Here is a 19493-nt window from a genome sequence, read left to right on the forward strand (position 1 = left end):
AAGCCTTCTTTTGGACCTGTCATTTATTCTAATATTATCAACAACCCCAGATAATCCTGTTAATTACGACAATATAATCTGCTCTTACAACCAGTAGTCTCTACGTGCCACGGTTTGCACCGGTTGTCACGCGCTCATGGGTTCGGTCGTTAAAGAGGAACGTCGTGCTTGCTTTGAGGCAGACATCATATATGATATATCTGCATCACGTGTCATCATCGCCGTCGTCGTTGATATCATGACTACGTCGGCTAGTCCCAGCTCTTTTGCCATTGCAGAATCAACCTTGGGTGCACTGCCGAATATCAATAATGCCTTTTGCGACTGATGCTATTCACTAAATGGCGTGCACCAGCTTTGTTAGCAGCATGAATCTTTAATTGAATTGGGCTGTTTTCATGATGATGAATTTTGCTAACATCTTTATCATCCCAATGTGAGTTCACGCCCATTTCTGTTTAAACAAAGCTTACATATGGAGTCGACGCTATGCAGACATAGTCGAATGCCGTAATGATTCCTGTACCGCCGCCTAGCGCTGGACCAGCCATAGAATTGACTGTAATGTACGGCAATCGCGTATATCTTGCTAGGGCATCATGCATCAAATGATTCACATGAACTTCCATACTGGGTGCTCTCAAATGTCTCATGGACAAAGGATAAATTGATTTCCATATTATTAGTAGCAGGGGATTATCAGTCTCTATACGTTTGTTCATCTTACCAGCCCTGCTCCATCTCCTTTTTGATCGTCTCTGGTACTGTTGAACTTACCAAGGCCAGCACAACCTGTCATGGTATAGGGGAAGGGCTGACGCATGAGAAATCATATAGCAGCTTCTAGGGTTTTTTTTTAAAAATGCATGATGAGCTTAATGTCAAGCGCCTGTCTCGAAGATGTTACCCATTTTCTTTTTTACGTGCCCACAAAAAGAGCTGGTCTCTGGCACCGCTTATGGACACAGATTTTACTACGCCGATCCGAATCTGCAATACTTCCACGATTGCCTTTACACGGCAGTTTCAATTTTTTGGCAGGGTCACCACACAAAACTCAATCAGCTCTTCTCTGCATTGCCATCCTAAAAGCGGTAGGGTCTGCCCACTTGGACCTTCATATTCGATTCTCAGCCCTTTATATCTATAACTATCGCTGCCAAAGCTTTAGTTATTTTTACAAACGCACGCACCATTAAGGAATTCTCTTTCGTGTTCTTTCTCTCTTTGATGTATTTTTCTCTCTGTATATATCCCTTTTGTATCAAAACCGGCATTCAGTCACTTGTTCGAACACTATGTCGGACAAATAAATTTCGCTTACAGGTCATTAAAAATTCTACATGATGAAGGAAAGAACGTAATGCGGTTTCTGGTGTTTATTTATAAAAGAAAAAAAGAAGAAAGAAGGGAAATAAGGCCTTTTCCGACTCTAAGAAAGTAAACGATCATTTAATGACGCGTATCTGTCAGTTATGCTACGGTCGATGAAACAATGTCAGTTACTTGCCATTTTTCGTCGTCTTCGTCGATATCCGGCAAAGCTTGGGAAGCAGGAAGTTGTTGTTGTTGTTGTTGTTGTTGCAGTTCGTGACGACGTTTGGCAGGGCACGATGGTGGCGGTACTTTTTGCTCCTCTTCTTGCTGCCGCTCCCGCTCTTCTGCTTCTGCCTTGTTCAATTCGTACAACTCAAGCAGTGTCGGGTGGACTGGTTCTTCTTGTTCTGGCTCTTCTGGTACCACAGCAGGCGGTGGCGAGATTGTTTGCAACGGTGGTAGTACTGGTGGTGTCAATGGTGCTGCTTGGGGTCGGCGGCGCAGTCGATGCACTGGCGTCTTGATGACACGGTTTGCTTTATAGTCTTCTTGTGCCATGGCAGAAAGGTGTAAGCGTGGGGAAAAAGAGATAAGGAGCACACTTCATCTTAAACAGTCAAAATATATGCTCCGCCAATTGACCGTACTTCTTTGCCACTTAAAAATATTCTTTTGCCTACTAACCACTGCTATTGCATTACCAGAGAGTTTTTTACGTGTCTTATTTTATATTTGAATATATAAACTGGCCACCAACACTGCTTTTCTAACTGAATAACTCCCTCACATTAGGAATGCACTGATTTTTGTCTTTTTTCGCGGCGACACTATATTGTCCAATGAAAACTTTATTCATGCGAAAAAAAAAGGCAGCGCCTGCAGGAACATAGCGCATGGATGATTGTAGCTCGTTGTACTTGTTTGATTTACTAATACAGCATTCAGTATACAACAGCAAGCATACACTTTATCGGGCTTATCTAAGCCTTGTTTAATCTTGTCTATAATACGGTTTCAATCCACACAGGGAGCTTACTAGCAAATAAGGCCATATTCATGTTTTTATTTATACTGCAAAAATCAAACAGCATGTCGATAAGATAGATGCCATGTCTTTACTGTGCAATTGAAACTGCTATGTGATAAGGGTGTGAGGCGCTATTATAACCAGATAAAAAAGTGTACCGCATCTCTATTGATACTATTCAATAACACGCGAAATAGTCACAAATGATTACGGTGTGTTGCTCAGTCCAAGTTCGCAAGCTGAGCAAAATCATCTTATACAACTGTTTGAAATACTGAGCAATTTGCAAGACCTGTGAGATAAAGGCAGCGCAAAAGTAAACCATCGGAAACCAATAATCAGCGGCTTTATTGATTCTGAGTGACGGGACTTATACTTGAATCGTTTGACGTGATTGCGGGCTTTTCTGCCCAATGTCATCCGAAATGAAAAGCACCATTAGAGATGTTTGATTTCAGTAGGATCGTATCTTCCCTAGGAATCACAGTCTTTCAAAGTTTGCAATTATGTGTATTCTCCAAATCATTCGATCCATTTTCATTGAAGTAGTAACCATTCATTTTTTATGCAATACCCAGTTTTTCTCCCGAAAATATATTTTACTACTCCATGTAGCCGCTTGTTTATAACCGTCATTATAATTTTTGAGAAGTTGAATAAACCCGAAAGACCAGTTGAGCGACACGAACAAGAACATCCTGATGCAGACGAAGGCATATAAGTAGAAGAAGTGGATATAGAGCATGAGATAGCACCAAAGGAAAAGGATTTATGATGCATTGCTCACGTAGGCAAGTATCATGCGTTAAATCATGTGTGTCCATTTGCAAATATATCGGGTAAGCTCCAGATAAATGAATTCGATAATGCAAGTCTGTTTTCTCTGCTGCGAGGCACATTGTTGCCACGTGCGATTCATCATGTCGCCCGAGGAGTTACTACAAACCATACTTTGCCACCACCATCATGTGTTATGCTTGTGGTGGCGCGAGAATGTATGTGTGTGTGTGTGTGTGGCAAGACCAGAGACAGGATGTTTGGAAATTCCCTTTCTGAACACTGCGGCCGAAACTTTTTGGCTTGTCATCAACTAACAAGATATATAGCGTCTTCCCTGTTTACCATCCGTGTCTGGCCGATACATTAGAGTGCACTGTATTATCTTCTGTACTGTGCAACACTGCAAAACCAACGGCCTGTAAAAAAATAAAGGAAGATGTGTATGGCACGCAGCCCAGCCAACAAGTGTAGTCAATTACAAAAACCAGAGACGAAAATATTCCCTCATGCCCAAGCAGCATAAAAGCTTTAAATTGTGTGGTAGTCCCGATGATACTATTAATAACAATAGAAGATCGGCTGGTGTTTTGGGGGAGGGAGGTCCAAGCGCAATGGGCGATACTGCGGCGCCTGAAACGATTGAAACGTGACACAACGTGAAATGAGGCCATTCCCCCCCCCCAGGCGCTTGGACGCATTGGGTTACTATGACGACAACTTTTGCGATTTCCACCTAAAAAAATACCAGCATCAGGTGGGTTGGCTGCAAAGCCATATGCTATTTACTGTCAAAAGTCCAAGCAAAACCAACGTTGCTGTCTATCCGCCAAGGTAAACAAAAAAAAAACCCTCATTAATTATGATTATCCACAGCAGCATGTTGTGATGCTGGTACAGTAGTATTTCAATTCTTTCAATAAGATAGATACTGTCATAAAAAGTTGTCAGTCTCCATGATGCTTTGTAGACTATAGTGTGTGTGTGTGTGGGCTAAAAAAGAGCTTTGGTTATAAACGGATACGACTGCTCAATCCAATATCATCATCAGTAGCCGTCAAGAAGCTGCGTATACTATTCCGCATAACACTTTTACTTTGGACCTAGTGAGCGGGATAATGAAGCGGCAATCCCGAACTTTCATGGAAATGACCTGAGAGATCTAGGTCAGTGTGGCTAGGACGAGATATTGATGGTCAATAGCTTACGGATGCGAGCTTGTGATTATTGAATCGGCAGAAAGATGATGAGTATAAAAGACAGAAACGCCCATGGGAAACAAAAGCCTACTGGTGATGACTCTATGGAAAAAGATATCAATGATACTTGGCAAAGAAGACTAAAGGTGACATTACACAAGGAATTTGTTTCTTGAATTTCTTTGATATAATAATGCTGCCATTTATTTTTGGAATGTACAAGTGTGCAGAAAAATATGCTGTAGTCAGAAACTATATGTATATAGAATGTATGGGAAAAATCCGGGTGTATATGTGGGGGGATGCAGAATTCGGAACGGTTATCGAAGCATTTGCTTTTTTAATCAAGAGAGAGATGGAAGATTATAAGAGATGATGAATGGAAGTGTTTTTGTTAAAGGAGGGGATATCGGCTTTTATAAGAAAATGGGCAGGTCCCAACCCTTGATGACTGGATCGTTGAATCGAAGACCCATATCGAGCTGGTTGATGGCCTGTATATCTTCTTCGTCCATCTTCCAGTTGAGTACATCCAAGTTGCTCTTCATACGGCTGACGCTTGTGCTCTTGGGAACAACGCCCACGTTGCGTTCGAGGGACCAGCGAAGGGCAATCTGGCCAGGGTCGCGGTTGTACTTGGCAGCAATCTCCTTGATGACCGGGTTATCGAACAAGGACTCGACCGACTTGGCGTGCTTGAGACCGCCTGCAGCGAAAGAAGCGGGACCAAAGGATGAATAGGCGGTGACGGCAATGCCTTGCTTTTGGATCCACTTGACATAGGCGTCTTGCTGGAGGTAAGGGTGCAATTCGACTTGCAAAAGTGCTGGCTCGATGCGGCAGTATGAAAGCAAGTCCATCATGAGCTGTGCGTTAAAGTTGGACATGCCAATGTTGCGTACAAGTCCGTCGTCGACAAGGGATTCCATAGCAGCCCAGCATACGTGCATGGGAACACGAGCACGTCGAACTTGTTTCTCGCCCGGTTGGGTCCATCCGGCTGGATAGCGGACGTGCATCGGAACGTGTTCAAGAGCGACAGGAACTATCAAGTGTCGATCAGTTAGTCACATACACATATATTGAATGAACGTGTAAATAATAATGATACTTACAGTGAATGAGATACAAGTCGATATACTCCAGGCCCAAGTCATCCAAGCTGCGTTGGCATGCTTGACGGACATGTTCCTTGGCGTGGTTGGTGCACCAGAGCTTTGAAATGACGAATATCTCTTTGCGTTCGACCAAACCGTCGTTGATAGCCATGCGAATACCGTCGCCGACTTGTTTTTCGTTGTAATAGTTGGAGCCGCCGTCGAACAAGCGGTAGCCGACCTTGATTGCATTGTAGATGACTTCGGCGGTCTGCTCAGGAGGAATCTTTGCGCAGCCAAAGCCGATCAAGGGCATCTTGTCGCCAGAGGGGTTGAGAGAGATGTATTCGATGGTCATGTTTTGTTACAGGTTTAGATTGCTGTTATGTGTTTGTATCAAGGAGTAGGAGTACTTTATGGTTGTTGTAAAGATGATATGAAGCAAGGATAAGGAGAGAGAGAGAGAGAGAGAAGGGGGTGGGGTATTTATATTTGAAATGGTCTCGGAAGATGGGATGAATGATAGGGCAGAAAATTGTGAATTAGAAGCGTATTGACTTCTTGACGTCGTCATGGGGGAATGGACATATCCGGCCAATCGCGGCATACGGGATCTGATTTTCTTTTCTTGGTAGGTCACGCATCAATAAGTGTGGATCAGACCCGATAAGAGAGAGAGAGAGAGAGAGAGAGAGAGAGAGAGACCCCTCTTTTTTTCTGTACGCACACAACACACGACACACATGCGCGCATGGGGGTGTGTAATCAAAAGTTTATCGATTTGTATGGATATGGGAATTGATATGTGATTATTATTATTTTTTTGAATTCTACCCTTCCCCTCCCCTCCCCCCCCCCCCCGACGTCCATGCTGCTCACACACACACACACACACACAAGCAGACCGAAATGTTTTCTCACGAACGAATCGAAATTATGCACAAAACTCAATTTATTTTTTTCTGTGCACTTCTTTAACGTTCCGTTGGTCTGAGTTTTACTAGCATTTTTGTGGTATCATAAGTAGTCTCTAGTATAATAATTCCCGAAACACAACCATCTTCAGCAGCAGCAGCAGCAGCAGCAATAGCAGCAATAGCAGCAATAGCCGCACAGCACGATCTGCGGTCCGGCCAGGCTCGTTTCGCTTTTTGATTCTACATACACAACCCTGCAAAGTCCGATCCTTCCCAGATATGGGGTTTGTCAAATAAGTACAAACCGCCATCGGAAAGGAGAGAAACCCTCCCCCTCCCCTCTCAAAGTATGGATGCAGCATGGTATGGTTTTCTGTGTGGGGGTTGCTGTACGTTATCGATATGAACAAAATCAACCATAAAAGGGTCACCCTGACTGTTTTGACGTATGGGAATGCTCGGGTGGGGGTTGAGAGAACGTAGTAGAAAAAGTATGTCATCGACCCCACCCCCCCCCTCATCCACCACTGTCGTCATTACACAATGCTCTCTGTGTGTGTGTGTGTGGGTGGGTGGGTGTGAATCACATGGAAGGGTGAAAAGCATTCTACCGGGCGTGGATAATTATCAATGGAAGGGTAGAAATCGATAACGCACACCGTCTGCTTCCTTTTACACACAACTGTACAATCCACTCCTTTGAACTCTGTTTGCGTGTTCACTGCTTTCCCCGGATTTCGTCGCCGTTTTATCGATAAGACGTAGCGGACTTTTCTTTTCCCAACTTGCCCTCTCTCCAAAGATCTGGTTTTCATTGTAAAAGAGCGTTCAGACCCTCTTTGTGCTACTACAGGTAAGTAGTAGTATATGTAGGTGTACCACCCGCATAAATATATGTGAATGGGTGAATATCTATATCAGCGCTCTGTAGAGTGAGTTTGAGTGAGCGGCAGTCGGCCCCAAGTGATCGACGCTAAAAAAAAAAAGAGTGTTTCACTTTTTTTTGCCCTTCCCAAAATTGAGTTTCCCTTTAGCTTTTTCGTCGTTTGCCATGTTTGGGTCTCGGATTCATCTTTTAAATGATTAGAATTAGTAGAGGTCAATTCTACAGTGTAGTTGGATCCTTGATAAATTAAGGGGAGGGGGGGGCCGGTGTGCGTGAGGACTTTTAAAGGCGTGTGTGTGTGTGTGTTGGATCAAGCAATACCTACTACTACTACTACTACTACAAAGTAGGTCTTGGATTTATTTTTTTAGGGGAAGGCTGAGGAAGAAAAAAAAACGTTCGCGACTTTCAGGTACCCGAACCCAGCACCCTTTTTAGTTTCTTTCTTTTAAAGAAAACAAAAACCATACACTTACCCTTACTCATGTCGCCATCTGCTGGTAAGAATGGGGGTCACCTGAACCTATGACCGTCTGTTTTATTTTTTTTGACAGTTTTTAATAATAAATGACAAATAAATATTGACAACTCAGTTTTACAGCAGCTGCTGCTTTTGCACAACGAGGGCAACAGTTATCACAACGACAACAACAACAACAACACCACCATACACTGGAACAACGAAACAACCAATGTCAACCTTCCCACTGCCAATCGCAATGCCAACCTGCTTGTTCATCGACCGAACGATGTATATTGAATGTCATGAAAAACTGCGGTGAATGTCCTGTGTCGCAATGTGTCAGTCTGTCGACGCTCGGCGGCGTTTCCACCAAAGCAACCACCGTTGGCACTGACGACGGTAACGCCGGTTCTACCACTGCTGGTGTTGCCGATGGCAGTCATCGTGAAACGGGTGGCGGAGGCAACAAAACAGGCTTGATTGCTGGCTTGACAACCGGGCTGGGCGTGGCCGCAGTGGTTGTCGTGACGATTGCCGGTCTTGTGTATTACAAACGAAAACGACGTTCCCAGCAACAGCAACGAGGAGGAGGATTAGAAAATGGCAGTGTCGGTGGAAAGCCTCAGCAACAGCCTCAGCTACTACTGGAGCGAGTGCCCACGATTGCTATGAATAAACCACTAGGTCCTCCTCCAGCTGCTGCAGTGTTGCCTGCCACTACTACATTGCCAAGCGATACAACGTTCTGGCCCAAGGTGAATAATATTTTCTGTAAACGGAAAAAAAACATGATTAAATCAAAAAGGTGAATTTAATACTAATTACTACTACTATCAATCAATCAATCAATCAATGGGGGGTTTTTTCAGGAGGCACCTCCACCATCATCGCCACAATCGCCTGTGTTTATGGGCAACACGCTCCAGATCCCTCGACTCACGACAACGCCAAGCTCTCCCCCACCAAGCACCACGACTGCATCTTCCAACACCATCCGTCAATCACTCAGTCTCGTGCCATCCACATCAACTACCCTCAATAGCTCGCTCCTCCAACGTCCCTCGCCTACCATCAACCGATCCTCGTCTGTCAAATTAACCAAATACGACCATCGACATGCATATGCTCCAGCAAGGATGGAGCGACGGCGGACAGCAGACAGTGACAACGGTGATGATGATGATGATGATGAGGACGAAGAAGAACTTGGCGATGGCGTACAGCTACGTCGTGCAGTCTCTGTCAACAAAAAGCAAGGCTTGTCGCGATCAGCCTCATTGGGTGCCAGGACGACGACAGGTGAAATGGTGCCCGTGGTCTACGCACGACCGACAATGGTACGCATCAATACAATTACTCGCAAAGAAGGCGGTATCACACGAAAGGCGTCTGTTCGCACAGTCATCTCGTCATCACCAGTCGTCGAACAGGAACCGCCCGCACAGGCTAATAACAACGACGACCCACGCCGGTTGCGGACAGAAAGTTGGAACTCACAACACAGCATTGCCAACAGTGCGCACTCGTCTGTAGGCGATGGTGAGATCACAGTCTATTGGGACTCACCGCCTAACAGGCAACAGCAGCCACCCCAGTAATCCCTCCTTTACTTGCTCTTTCCTTTCCATATCATATATTACTACCATCATCATCATCATCATCATCATTAAATCTCAATTACTTACATACTCTCTCATAATATCTTCTTTCTCCCTTCCTAACTTATTTGCTGTTGTAGATAAACCCGGCTTCCCTTCTCTTCTTCTTCTTGTCGATATATAGTGTTTTTTTAAAAAAAAAAATAGCGATCAAATTCTGTACTTTCCCCCTCCTCCCAACCTAGTAATGTCCAATCACAACCCATAATAAGGATTAAATATGAACCTACTACCACAACCATCCTGTGTAATAATTATATAGTTTTAATTACAACTTGCTCCTTTTTCCCTTTTCACCCCAGAAAAGAAATCTAATGAGCAGATTGTTGACAATATACAACTCTGCTAGGTACTATCAAGTAGCCGGATCAACCACATAACTTTTTTACTTTATACCTGCGTTTCACGAACCTTAGCCTCTCTATATTGTACAGTAATGTTTTCTGTAAGAAATATATATAAATTAGCAAAGCGAACGAGTTGTTTATTAAGCACGTTCAGGAGACCCTGTATAACTTGCCTTTGTGTGACATTCTACTTATTGTATGACCGCAGGCATGATTAGTTACACTTGCGACCCATGAACTTCTTCCTTCCCTTCCCCGGGTCGCCGCAAGTACCCGCATAACTACTAGCATAGATAGACTACACACTTGTACACACACACACACACACACACACACGCAAGAACGATGCAAGTTGTAATCTACCAGTAATACAAGGTTACTAATTCTCATGCCCAGCTCCATCATCCCGCAGCTGGGCACCCACACCCTCCCCTCCGTATCGAGCAATGTAACATTCTGTCTTTATACAGCGCATTTGTTCGCAAAGAAGCGTAAAGAAAGATATACGATAACCTATGTGCTTACTGCTGCTACTACTACTACTACTACTACTACTACTACACATCAGCGCCTTTTCATCTTAAAATGTGCAGCCTTACATGTATGCGCTATAAATGAGTCCGTCAAACAGAACATGACTTTATATGACTCTATGATTTTTAGGAAAAGATCTGTATCTGTTATATAAGTAGTAGTGTTTAGAAAAAAAGCTACATATTAGAAAAACCACATTTCCCAATTCTAGTGCAGGAAAAGCACATATCAGTATTCTATTCAGTGCGGTGCTTTGATTAATGACACCTTTATTCAAACAATCACAGGGCTACTATGTTGTCTTTCATCCTTGTCTGCTGCTGTTCTGTTGATGATTAGAGTGATAATAATGATGATGGTACCTCTCAAGAATGTGAAAACTTAAAAAAAACTGAACCGGGGGACCCGAGTGTTTGATCATTTCCCCAAGATAATGACAACCCTGAGAAACCTAGTTCCGTGTATATATTGGTAACCCTATGTGTGTGTGGGGACATAATGCAAGAATGATGAAAAGTGTGCGGGGGGTGTGGGGAGAAGAACGGATAAACTAAATTAACGTTTTGCTTGGATCTCTTACTAATGGAAAACGAGAGTACGTGATGATGTCTGTGGTGCCAAGTGATGAGCAAAGTGGGCTGAGGGTGAAGGGCGGGGGGGGGTGGTGAGGCGAACGAAATTCCACTGCTGATGACATTACTGTTTTGTGTGCCTATGGTAATATAATAGTAACCAAACAAAAGATGTAACTGATGGCGAAATTGATAAGAACGTCTTCTTTTTTTAGAGGAAATCCAGCACATCAGGGAAAAGAAAACAAGGCCCATCACAACGGGGGTCATATGATCTTTTTTGAGAGAGAGAAAAAAACAGATGGAGCTTACAGAAAAACACAGAAAAAAAGAAGGTTTCAACTCTTGTGGAAATGATCGCGTTGTTTTTCTATTAGGCGTGTGCGTGAGAGACAGAGACTGAAAATGTCCATGTTATCCATAAAAGAAAAAAAAAAAGATAGAAAAAAGACGACGTTGTGAGAATCACTCTGTTTCCGTCGTCAACAACATTCACAACGGTACGTATATTGCTCTGGTTGATAGAGTGTTGCACAGAAAAGAAAAATCGGAAGAGAAATTTGGTAAAGATGTGTACCGCAGCCGGAGCAGTTGAAGAACGGTGGTAAAAAGGGATAAGGATGATGATGATGTGTGAGTTTCGTATTCCCCATTTTCTGCACTTCCGGCCCAAGCGAATTACCTTGCTTTTTTTTGTGTGCCTGCAGCACAGAAGTAGGCCGTGGTAAAATATATATATATATATATATATATCACTGCTATTTTGAAAATACCACACTCACCAAAGGCTGCCACTCGTATATATTACTAGTACTTGCTTATTAAACGCGTCCTATATACACAGTATGTATGCAACCTTTTTTCCAACTTATGATATCGATCATCGAAATTAGGTTATTTTTTTTTTTTTGCTCATAGCCACACTATTGGTTCTTGAAATAACAAATTTTATTCGTAAGATCTTGCTGTAGGGGCCTTCTATACTACACTTTGCATGTTTCCACCAATGAGAAATAGAAAGTTTTATTGTTGGCCGATCTATACATGATAGGTAAAAAGATAGCGGAGGAGGAATGAGACAGAAGAAGCAGGCGCCGCATTAAGAAAATCAGACAGCCATAAATCTACCTTACTAATAGTAGTTGTACAATAGGATGTCAAGAAAAGAGTTTATCGATCTACCTTCCTCCGGTATCCTCCATTAAGATCTATTAAACAAATAAGAAACATCCAAGAATGAACTATTCTACTAAGTCTAAGTTAATAACAACAGCCTGATGTTTAATGCACGACCTCCGCTGTGTGGAAATCGACAAGAATGCATCGTTTAAATGGTTTCTTAAAGATAACCTGCCTCTGTTACGATATCATCGATCGGGACCGAATCGATGAGCAGAGACAAGAGAAGGATGTTCACAAACAATGCACCCCAATCATATGATTGAACCAGTATAGCGAATCACCGTAAAATCAAAAAAAAAAAAAAGAAGGAACATGCGCTGCACCCTTTTAAAGCCATTGCTGCAGAAGGATGCATTTTACCTTGAGTTATATCGCAATAATTAGATATTGCTAACTTAATAAGTCGATATGCATATAAATATGCCTCATTACGTAGTTAACAGATGACTCTTTATGATCGTCGCCATCATGCAAGATCCGCATGACCCTTTTTTTTTCCTGCTGTTGTGCGGGGGACAAGCATGCGCGTGTTTGGTTTCATTGTGCAACTATAGCATACTGCGATGTAATATATGATATAGATCATAAGGTGTTGGGTTGATACTACTGTACTCCGAGAGGTTTTGATTTTGCTACATAAAAAAAAACAAGTGGCGTACTCATTTTTATAACAAAAGACTTTTTTTCGTCGTATAATGACAGTGATAATGCATGAAGATGTCTCTATTCATAGATTTAATAGTAATTCGCTTAAAAAACAGGCACATCTGCTGAAAGGCCGGTTGTCAACCAAAGGATCACTTTTTTTTTATTTTTGTGTATAAAATACAAGCACTTCATTTCAGTCTGCGTATGTACCATCTTCGATACTTCTATAGCCTCATCTATACATTTTGGACTTGGTTTTCTCATTTAAAAAAATTTACTGGTTACTAGCATAGTAAGTGAGAAAACGAGCTCAAGATATCGCATAGTTATTTCCATTGCAAGGAGAAATAGGTCTAAATGTATCTGTGTTTGTCTTGAACGACGAGATCAAAATGAAGATCCTTTCTGAGAATATAGTAAAACACAGTATAGGTGGGGAACACGAAAAAAGATGATACTAATGTAGGTTCTCATGTTCGGTGAGGGTGGTGGTAATATTGAGAGACCATTACATATAAAAAATTACATCTCTCACTAGGACTTTTTCCAATGACTATTCTCCAAGCTCCGACCTGATCCGTGCTATTTCATCATGCAGCTCAGCCATGCTAATTTTAAGAGTTTTGACGTCGTCAAATTTGCGGGCATGTTGAGCATCACGAATGAACCCTTCCACCAACTTTTCTTGTTCTTGGAATGCTTGGAGTTGTAATAACAAGTCTTGTCTTTTCATAGGTGGCGAAGGTGGTGATGACGACGACGACGATGACTTGCCATTGGCTTTATGATGCTGATGATGACCGTTCGTTGCATGCTTTTCCGGTTTGAGAATCCGTGGCAGCATTTGAAGCGGTAGCATATTTTGTTGTAGATACATGCTTGCTGCTGTGCATACGTTGGCTTGTAATCGTCGGAAAGAAGGCGATCGAGCTGGTAGTGTTTTGATACTTTTGGCGAGCGTGTCATACAATGCAAAACTGTCCAATAATGATTTGCGGATCTTGGCAGCCGTTTGATAGGTCTCTTTCGATTGATGGGTTATCTTTTCTTTGCTACACATTCACGATCAGTACACAGACCTACCAAGTCCCTTCCACCTGCTCTTGACCGATCTCCTCCTGCGTTATTCTTATTCACTTACTCTATGATGAGAATGATATCATGGAATCGTGGCAATAATTTCTCAATATTTTGTCGAGTAAGTGTTAATTGGTGGTATAATTGTATAATGGGCATCGGGTGCATGGCTTCTTCGTGGCGTAATTTGCGTCTATGGATGGATGGAATTCAATATTCCCGACTCATTTTTGTTTGAGAATAACACCATCCGCACTCTACCTAAACACAGCACGTTGGCAGTCGCGACATGCACGGGTATCACCCACTGGCTCTTCATCAAAGAAATCTACATCAACCATAGCATGAGTCGTTTGGAATTCATACACACTTTTTCTTCTCCTCTTCCGATATAGCGTACCTGATGACATATTTATAAATAATGGTATCATTTTGGAGCATCTAATATTGCCGCAAACAATACGACCGCATAACCGGCAATGGTGCTTCCGATTTGTTATAGTGAACGTGCTCCTATAAATAGAAATAAATTGACAACTTTTAAGTTGTCCCCTGTGTCTTTTTTTTTTCTGACATTGCGATACATCCAATCACTATACGTACGCGCACAATGGACATTGAACAACTGATTTATCGTCCTCCCACTTGGTCACACTCTGTTCCCCATCTATCATGAATAAAAGGTCCACTTTAAGCACTTTTTTGAAAAACCAATCATCCGCTGCTGCTTTTCTTTTATTACCTCGATATTTGAGTTTCATGCTCAGAATACTGTTGCCATTCGAAACAAACCCTGATCTTGGCGACATGACACTTCCAAGGCTACTCTCTTTGGATGACGTTGATTCCGTGCGTTCGAGAGATAAGCTCGCAAGAGATGGATTAGGGCTACTATTACGATGAGGACTGCCTCCAGTATCTGCATGATGATGAATGCGTGCAAGCTTATAGTTTAAAAAAAAAAAAGTAGCAGACCGATCTCGGATGAATTTAATGTATGGAAACGGAGAGGAACACACACACACAATTTACCTTTTCCAACCGCTTTTCCAATCGATTACTCTCCAAGTGAACACGATCAATCGTCTTTGATCGTTTTTTCAGGAATTGCGCCGTCAAGCTTCGGGTTACACCACGATGCTCCACATAATCCGGCCGTCCAATGTAACAACCACGACATACACGGCACCATACACCGTTTTCTGGATCATGCCTTGCATGCGCGTCTAATTTCATTTCATATTGCATATGCGGATCACAAAAAAGCTTGCCGCACCTAATGCATTGCAAAAAAAAAAAAAAATAAAGACACACACACAGAGATTAATGATGGATTGTGAGCAACAAACCCAAAAACCGTCGGAAGGGGCGTTTTGTTGAAGTTTATCGATATACGTACTGACGACAATGCTGTTTCCCTGCTCGTTTACCACATCCTGGTAGCGCACACGAGTCGTGGCTTCCTTCTCGTTGCCAATGCTCCCGAGTCACGTATACTTCGTTCTGTCTATCTTGGTCAGAAGCAAAATAGGTTGGACTTCCATTTCCCAAACTGAGATTGCTGAAGCTGTTCATAATTGCTGGGTCAATAAGTTGTTTCAACGAGCGCTCGACGGCATTGCCATTACTGCTGCCCGAGGGCGGGCTGCGAGGGGATACAGATAAAGAGGACGACGAGGACGCGTTGAGTGTTGTTTGGACTTTTTTATGGGCCGTGCGAAACCAGGATAGTAGTGCGCCAGTAGTATCTTCTTCTGTATGTTTGGTATCGAGATGCTATTTATCCACAATGTTAATTCTAACAATGCTGGATCCTCTTTTCTTTTCCCTCCTTTTAAAGTTTAAAAAATGAGGTCCTCTTTTGACTACTTACCACATTTAAGGCTTGCAGGCTCGTGCACGGCATGTCGCAAATGGGACATACGATGTTTTGTACTGGTACATAGTCCTCGTAATTGTACCCTTGTGATCGTTGCACGCTGGTCATTGTAAGTGCATGAGGATTTTAGGTTTTGAATAGCAGCAAAGGTGGGGTTTTTTTTTATTTATGTATAAGGTTAAGGTAGGATGATAAGTTGCCTGCAGTAAGCTGCGCGAGAGAGAAAGAGAGAGAGAGAGAGATATGCAAACGGAGTTTCTTTCCTTCAGAGTGGTGTTTCAGAGCAACTTTACAAAAAACTGAGTTGGCAGGTGAGTGATCACCAGCAAAAGTCAGCTATGTAATCAGAACCACGCGTGATATGTCAATAGGAGCAAAAGTATTTATTTGATAATGCGATATAATAATAGTAATGATTAATAAGTAGTAGATGAAGATGGTATAAAAATGAGCCGTAGTTGTGTGATGAAACGAATGACGGAAAAAAAAAATGTAGTACATGCAATTGGAGAGAAGAGTGGGGTATACGAGCATCGTTTTCGAGGATAAATGGATGATAATCCACTGGGCTGGTTTAGGCACCTGTATTGGTGCAATCGTAATGCATTGCCACCAAACGTCCATCACGCTGTATGCTCATTGGATCATTGTAGTTACCAACGGTATCTGGTGTTCTTGTATTGCGCATAGGATCGTTCAAAAACTTTTGCAAGGATGGGGTCCGTTTGGCCGCCGCCGTAGAAGGCTTCTTCTTGTGCTCTACTTTGGTAGAATCGTCGCCCGTAGTAGTAGGCTCGACGTTGTGGTGCCAAAACTTGAGGAATCGTAATGAAAGCATGTGGAGGGTCATAAGACTGCAAGTGATGGAGTGTACCGACGTGGTGGTGGTTGTTTATTATTGCTTTGCAAGTAGTAAAAAAGTAGAGATAAAAGTAATGAGTAGCAAGTAGTAGACTTTTTACAACAACAAAGTGGCCACTCCTCTCTCTCTATATATATATGTATGGAGAATGGAAAACGGTTATCCGATAAACCGGGTGTCAAAACTTACTCCCTAAATCAGATTTACGATCATTGGCAATAATCATATCCGATGAGGTAAAGAAGTAGTGCCCGGTTTCTCGGATAACAGTTATTCCTTATCCTCTCTTATTGTTTAGCAGAACCACATGGTTATATCAATGCCTTAAAACAGTCCCTATCTAGCTTCATATACAGTAATGCTTTGTACATTGTCCACCTCTTTACTTCAAGTACATAGCATATCTCGTTGTGAATATACGTAGATGCCAACAGTTTTTTTTTTGCCTAATAACTGTTTCAATTTGGGGCAAACGGCTGGATCAAACAAAACACGACGGGTGGGCGGTGATAGTAAATTTTTTGTCGCTGATCTATCTCGGCTATCCCTGGTAAATGGGCACACCCGAAATCAGGGCGAATTAGTGTGCACAGGGTGGCTTGTAAAATTTATCGTTTAGCCATGTTCGCCCGATCCTGTCTATTTATACTGAAGTGCAAGTGTAGTAAGCAGTTATTCCTTGGTCATGAAGCAAAAAAAAAAAAAAGGGGAGCTAGTTTGAAGGTTCAAGGAACAAAAAGAGTAATTTACGAGAACAAAAGAATGGTTTTATTGAAGAGGCAAAAGGAACAAGCTAATAGCGAAAATATTCCCACGAACTTTGGGGGTGTCAGAATAACTACTTACTACTAAGCTGAGTATCGTTTAGCAATATATACGTTTCTTTAGACTCCATCATAACTTCATGTAACATGGACGTGGGCGTTACCTAACTCACTATTTCCTCAGCGTTGTCTTGTGAAAGAAGATGACACTCTGCTGAACACATAAATAAAGCGGTGACTGGATATATATGTGTATACCAAAGGGAGTAACCTTTAACCTTTGTCTCGGATAACCCAGGTTCCGCTGGCTCTTCCATAAAGATCCGTGGTGTGTCAGAATGATGATTGACAGATATAGCCATTTTCGCACTGTTGTCATTGGCGCATAAATTCTCCCGATTAGGTCTTTTGCACTTTTGTATTTGTGTCTTCCGAAACATTATTGCAACTAAGGAACAAGACACTACCTGCGCTAAGTGCGCTACAACTTTTGAAGCAGGATTCTATCTTGCGCCCACTACTTTAAGCTGAATGTTGAGAGTAGAGTGAGTACATTTAGGATCTTCAGCAGTATATACCAGCTGCCATAGGAAAAGCCTGTAGAATTGTCCTTGTAAAGAGACTAACAAACGAGTTCCCAAGTACTCATATACAGATAAGATAAAGCCAGTTGCAAGCAATGAAGAACCCACCACATAACAAATAGCTCATCGAATGTCATGGCAATAGTTAATAAGCGCTAGATGTCATTGATGCTGCCACTGTTTGTATGAGCCATTCCTATCATTTTTGAATGCACATTGTGTATTGGATACAGTACATTTTTCTTTTCATTGAAATGGAGAGTGTGTTTGCTGCTGTAATGATACATACCATTACTTTGCCTCGATAACAATTTATAATGAACATATGACGTGTCTTTTATGCAGTACTACGTAAGAGTGGCTGTCTTTTTTTCACCTAACCCTGCGTTATAGGTAATACGGGTAGCTTTTATAGGAGTCCTGCTCCCCTTCTATCTAACTACGTACAGCTAAAATGCTATCAATAATGTGTAAACTAAAAATGCTTGCACCCGCTATTTCTGTGTCCAAAGCATAATCATATCAGTAATAAGCGTACGCCGATTAAGATTTCAGGTTGTGTGTGGCTCATCACCGTATAAGGATCATACAATGGAAAGTGTGTTTTGGGTTACCAAAGCTTTTTTATGTACAGCTTAGTTCTATTTTCCCTTAATCAAAGCTCAGATGATTTTTTTATGTGTGGCGGCGTGTTGACGGTCTTTTGCCAAAGTGATTGCCACTCCTTTCATCATCATCAACAATTGTTCATTACTAGAGTACCTCACAGAATGCTTTCGGACATTGACGTCGAAAAAGGGAGGAGGGGAGGTGGGGTGAGGCAAGGGCATACAGTGTAAATACAAGCAAGGACCACAACCCAGGAAAATGTCAGTTGCATCATTTTCTTTCTTCCATTGAAGCATATTGAGGACCTCCGATAGAGTGCTCTTTTAGCAAAAAGGGAAAAGAGTGAGTTGGTGCATATTGCTAGTTTACTGATTCTGTCCGGTTCTTCCTCCTTCTTTTGCCTCCTCTTTCTCCTTACTCTGCTGCCTTTCTTTGGTCACAATAGCGTTATAGCTACTCTTCTCCCGTTAGTAGGTAGGTATATATGACCCACATAATGCATGTATACAACGAGTTCTGGTCGATCCGATGTCCGACGTTAATACATGTAGCAGTAGCGGTATATCGACAGTGCACATAAGCACGACGACACAATCAGGAAATAATAAACTGAATATTACGAAAATTTCTTGGTATTCTTTCCTGAGGTTGTAATTTTATAGTCTAGTTCCACTGCTTGTAGCAAAGTGGGCAAGCAGTGTATCTGACTAATGCGGTCCCACCTCAAATTCTCCTTCGTGCAGCATGTATTATCTCTCTGTTAACAACAGATGCTTGTTGATAGCAACAGCACAAAAAGTCAGCAAGTTTTCCTGGAGGGGTGTAGGAGAACTAGAAGAATAGGCAACTCCATTCATGACAGAGATTGTCTTTCAAAGTGTTTGCTCCTTGCAGATCAGACACTGCAATACCATTTTGTTTCGAGTGGGGTAAGGAAGTATAGTAAACAGAAAAGTCTTGAAGGGGTGGCTGAGTTCATACGGTGAGTAGGCAATCCCGACGTGGGTATCATAAGGTTGCACTGACAAGCTTGTTCAGGCCATGTACCTGAGCGCTTCCCACTATATAAAAAGTAGAGTTTGTGGGACAGTGTG

The 19493-nt window shown here is 42.3% G+C and overlaps 6 protein-coding genes across 6 annotated transcripts; 2 read left to right on the top strand and 4 right to left on the bottom strand.

Annotated features, from left to right (window-relative positions):
• Positions 1-126: 126 nt before the first annotated feature.
• Positions 127-653, bottom strand: BDB00DRAFT_872703 (uncharacterized protein; the record flags this gene model as incomplete). Its single annotated transcript, XM_053126993.1, has 2 exons — positions 127-330; positions 474-653. The coding sequence occupies 2 exons, from the start codon at positions 651-653 to the stop codon at positions 127-129; spliced, it is 384 nt and encodes a 127-aa protein (XP_052979452.1).
• A 3843-nt stretch (positions 654-4496) lies between these two features.
• BDB00DRAFT_824750 (xylose reductase) lies at positions 4497-5930 on the bottom strand. Its single transcript, XM_053123635.1, has 2 exons — positions 5436-5930; positions 4497-5365 (listed from the first exon to the last, which is right to left on the bottom strand). Exons 1-2 carry the CDS (start codon positions 5773-5775, stop codon positions 4737-4739), a joined length of 969 nt encoding a protein of 322 aa, XP_052979453.1. The 5' UTR covers positions 5776-5930; the 3' UTR covers positions 4497-4736.
• Positions 5931-8121: 2191 nt separating this feature from the next.
• Positions 8122-9759, top strand: BDB00DRAFT_388668 (uncharacterized protein). Its single transcript, XM_053117191.1, has 3 exons — positions 8122-8351; positions 8402-8438; positions 8553-9759. The coding sequence occupies exons 1-3, from the start codon at positions 8284-8286 to the stop codon at positions 9279-9281; spliced, it is 834 nt and encodes a 277-aa protein (XP_052979454.1). The 5' UTR covers positions 8122-8283; the 3' UTR covers positions 9282-9759.
• Positions 9760-10218: 459 nt separating this feature from the next.
• BDB00DRAFT_824755 (uncharacterized protein) lies at positions 10219-11471 on the bottom strand. Its single transcript, XM_053123636.1, has one exon. The coding sequence runs from the start codon at positions 11062-11064 to the stop codon at positions 10588-10590; it is 477 nt and encodes a 158-aa protein (XP_052979455.1). The 5' UTR covers positions 11065-11471; the 3' UTR covers positions 10219-10587.
• Positions 11472-13032: 1561 nt separating this feature from the next.
• On the bottom strand, positions 13033-15883 carry BDB00DRAFT_388722 (FYVE zinc finger-domain-containing protein). The gene is made up of 9 exons (XM_053117192.1): positions 15575-15883; positions 15101-15477; positions 14734-14977; positions 14444-14645; positions 14305-14368; positions 14102-14214; positions 13963-14029; positions 13766-13894; positions 13033-13676 (listed from the first exon to the last, which is right to left on the bottom strand). The coding sequence occupies exons 1-9, from the start codon at positions 15686-15688 to the stop codon at positions 13178-13180; spliced, it is 1809 nt and encodes a 602-aa protein (XP_052979456.1). The 5' UTR covers positions 15689-15883; the 3' UTR covers positions 13033-13177.
• Positions 15735-16557, top strand: BDB00DRAFT_824762 (uncharacterized protein). Its single transcript, XM_053123637.1, has one exon. The coding sequence runs from the start codon at positions 16080-16082 to the stop codon at positions 16407-16409; it is 330 nt and encodes a 109-aa protein (XP_052979457.1). The 5' UTR covers positions 15735-16079; the 3' UTR covers positions 16410-16557.
• Positions 16558-19493: the final 2936 nt, after the last annotated feature.

This window comes from Zychaea mexicana (genome assembly GCF_025766255.1).
Source record: "Zychaea mexicana strain RSA 1403 chromosome Unknown BDB00scaffold_39, whole genome shotgun sequence".
NCBI classification, from domain to species: Eukaryota; Fungi; Mucoromycota; class Mucoromycetes; order Mucorales; family Lichtheimiaceae; genus Zychaea; species Zychaea mexicana.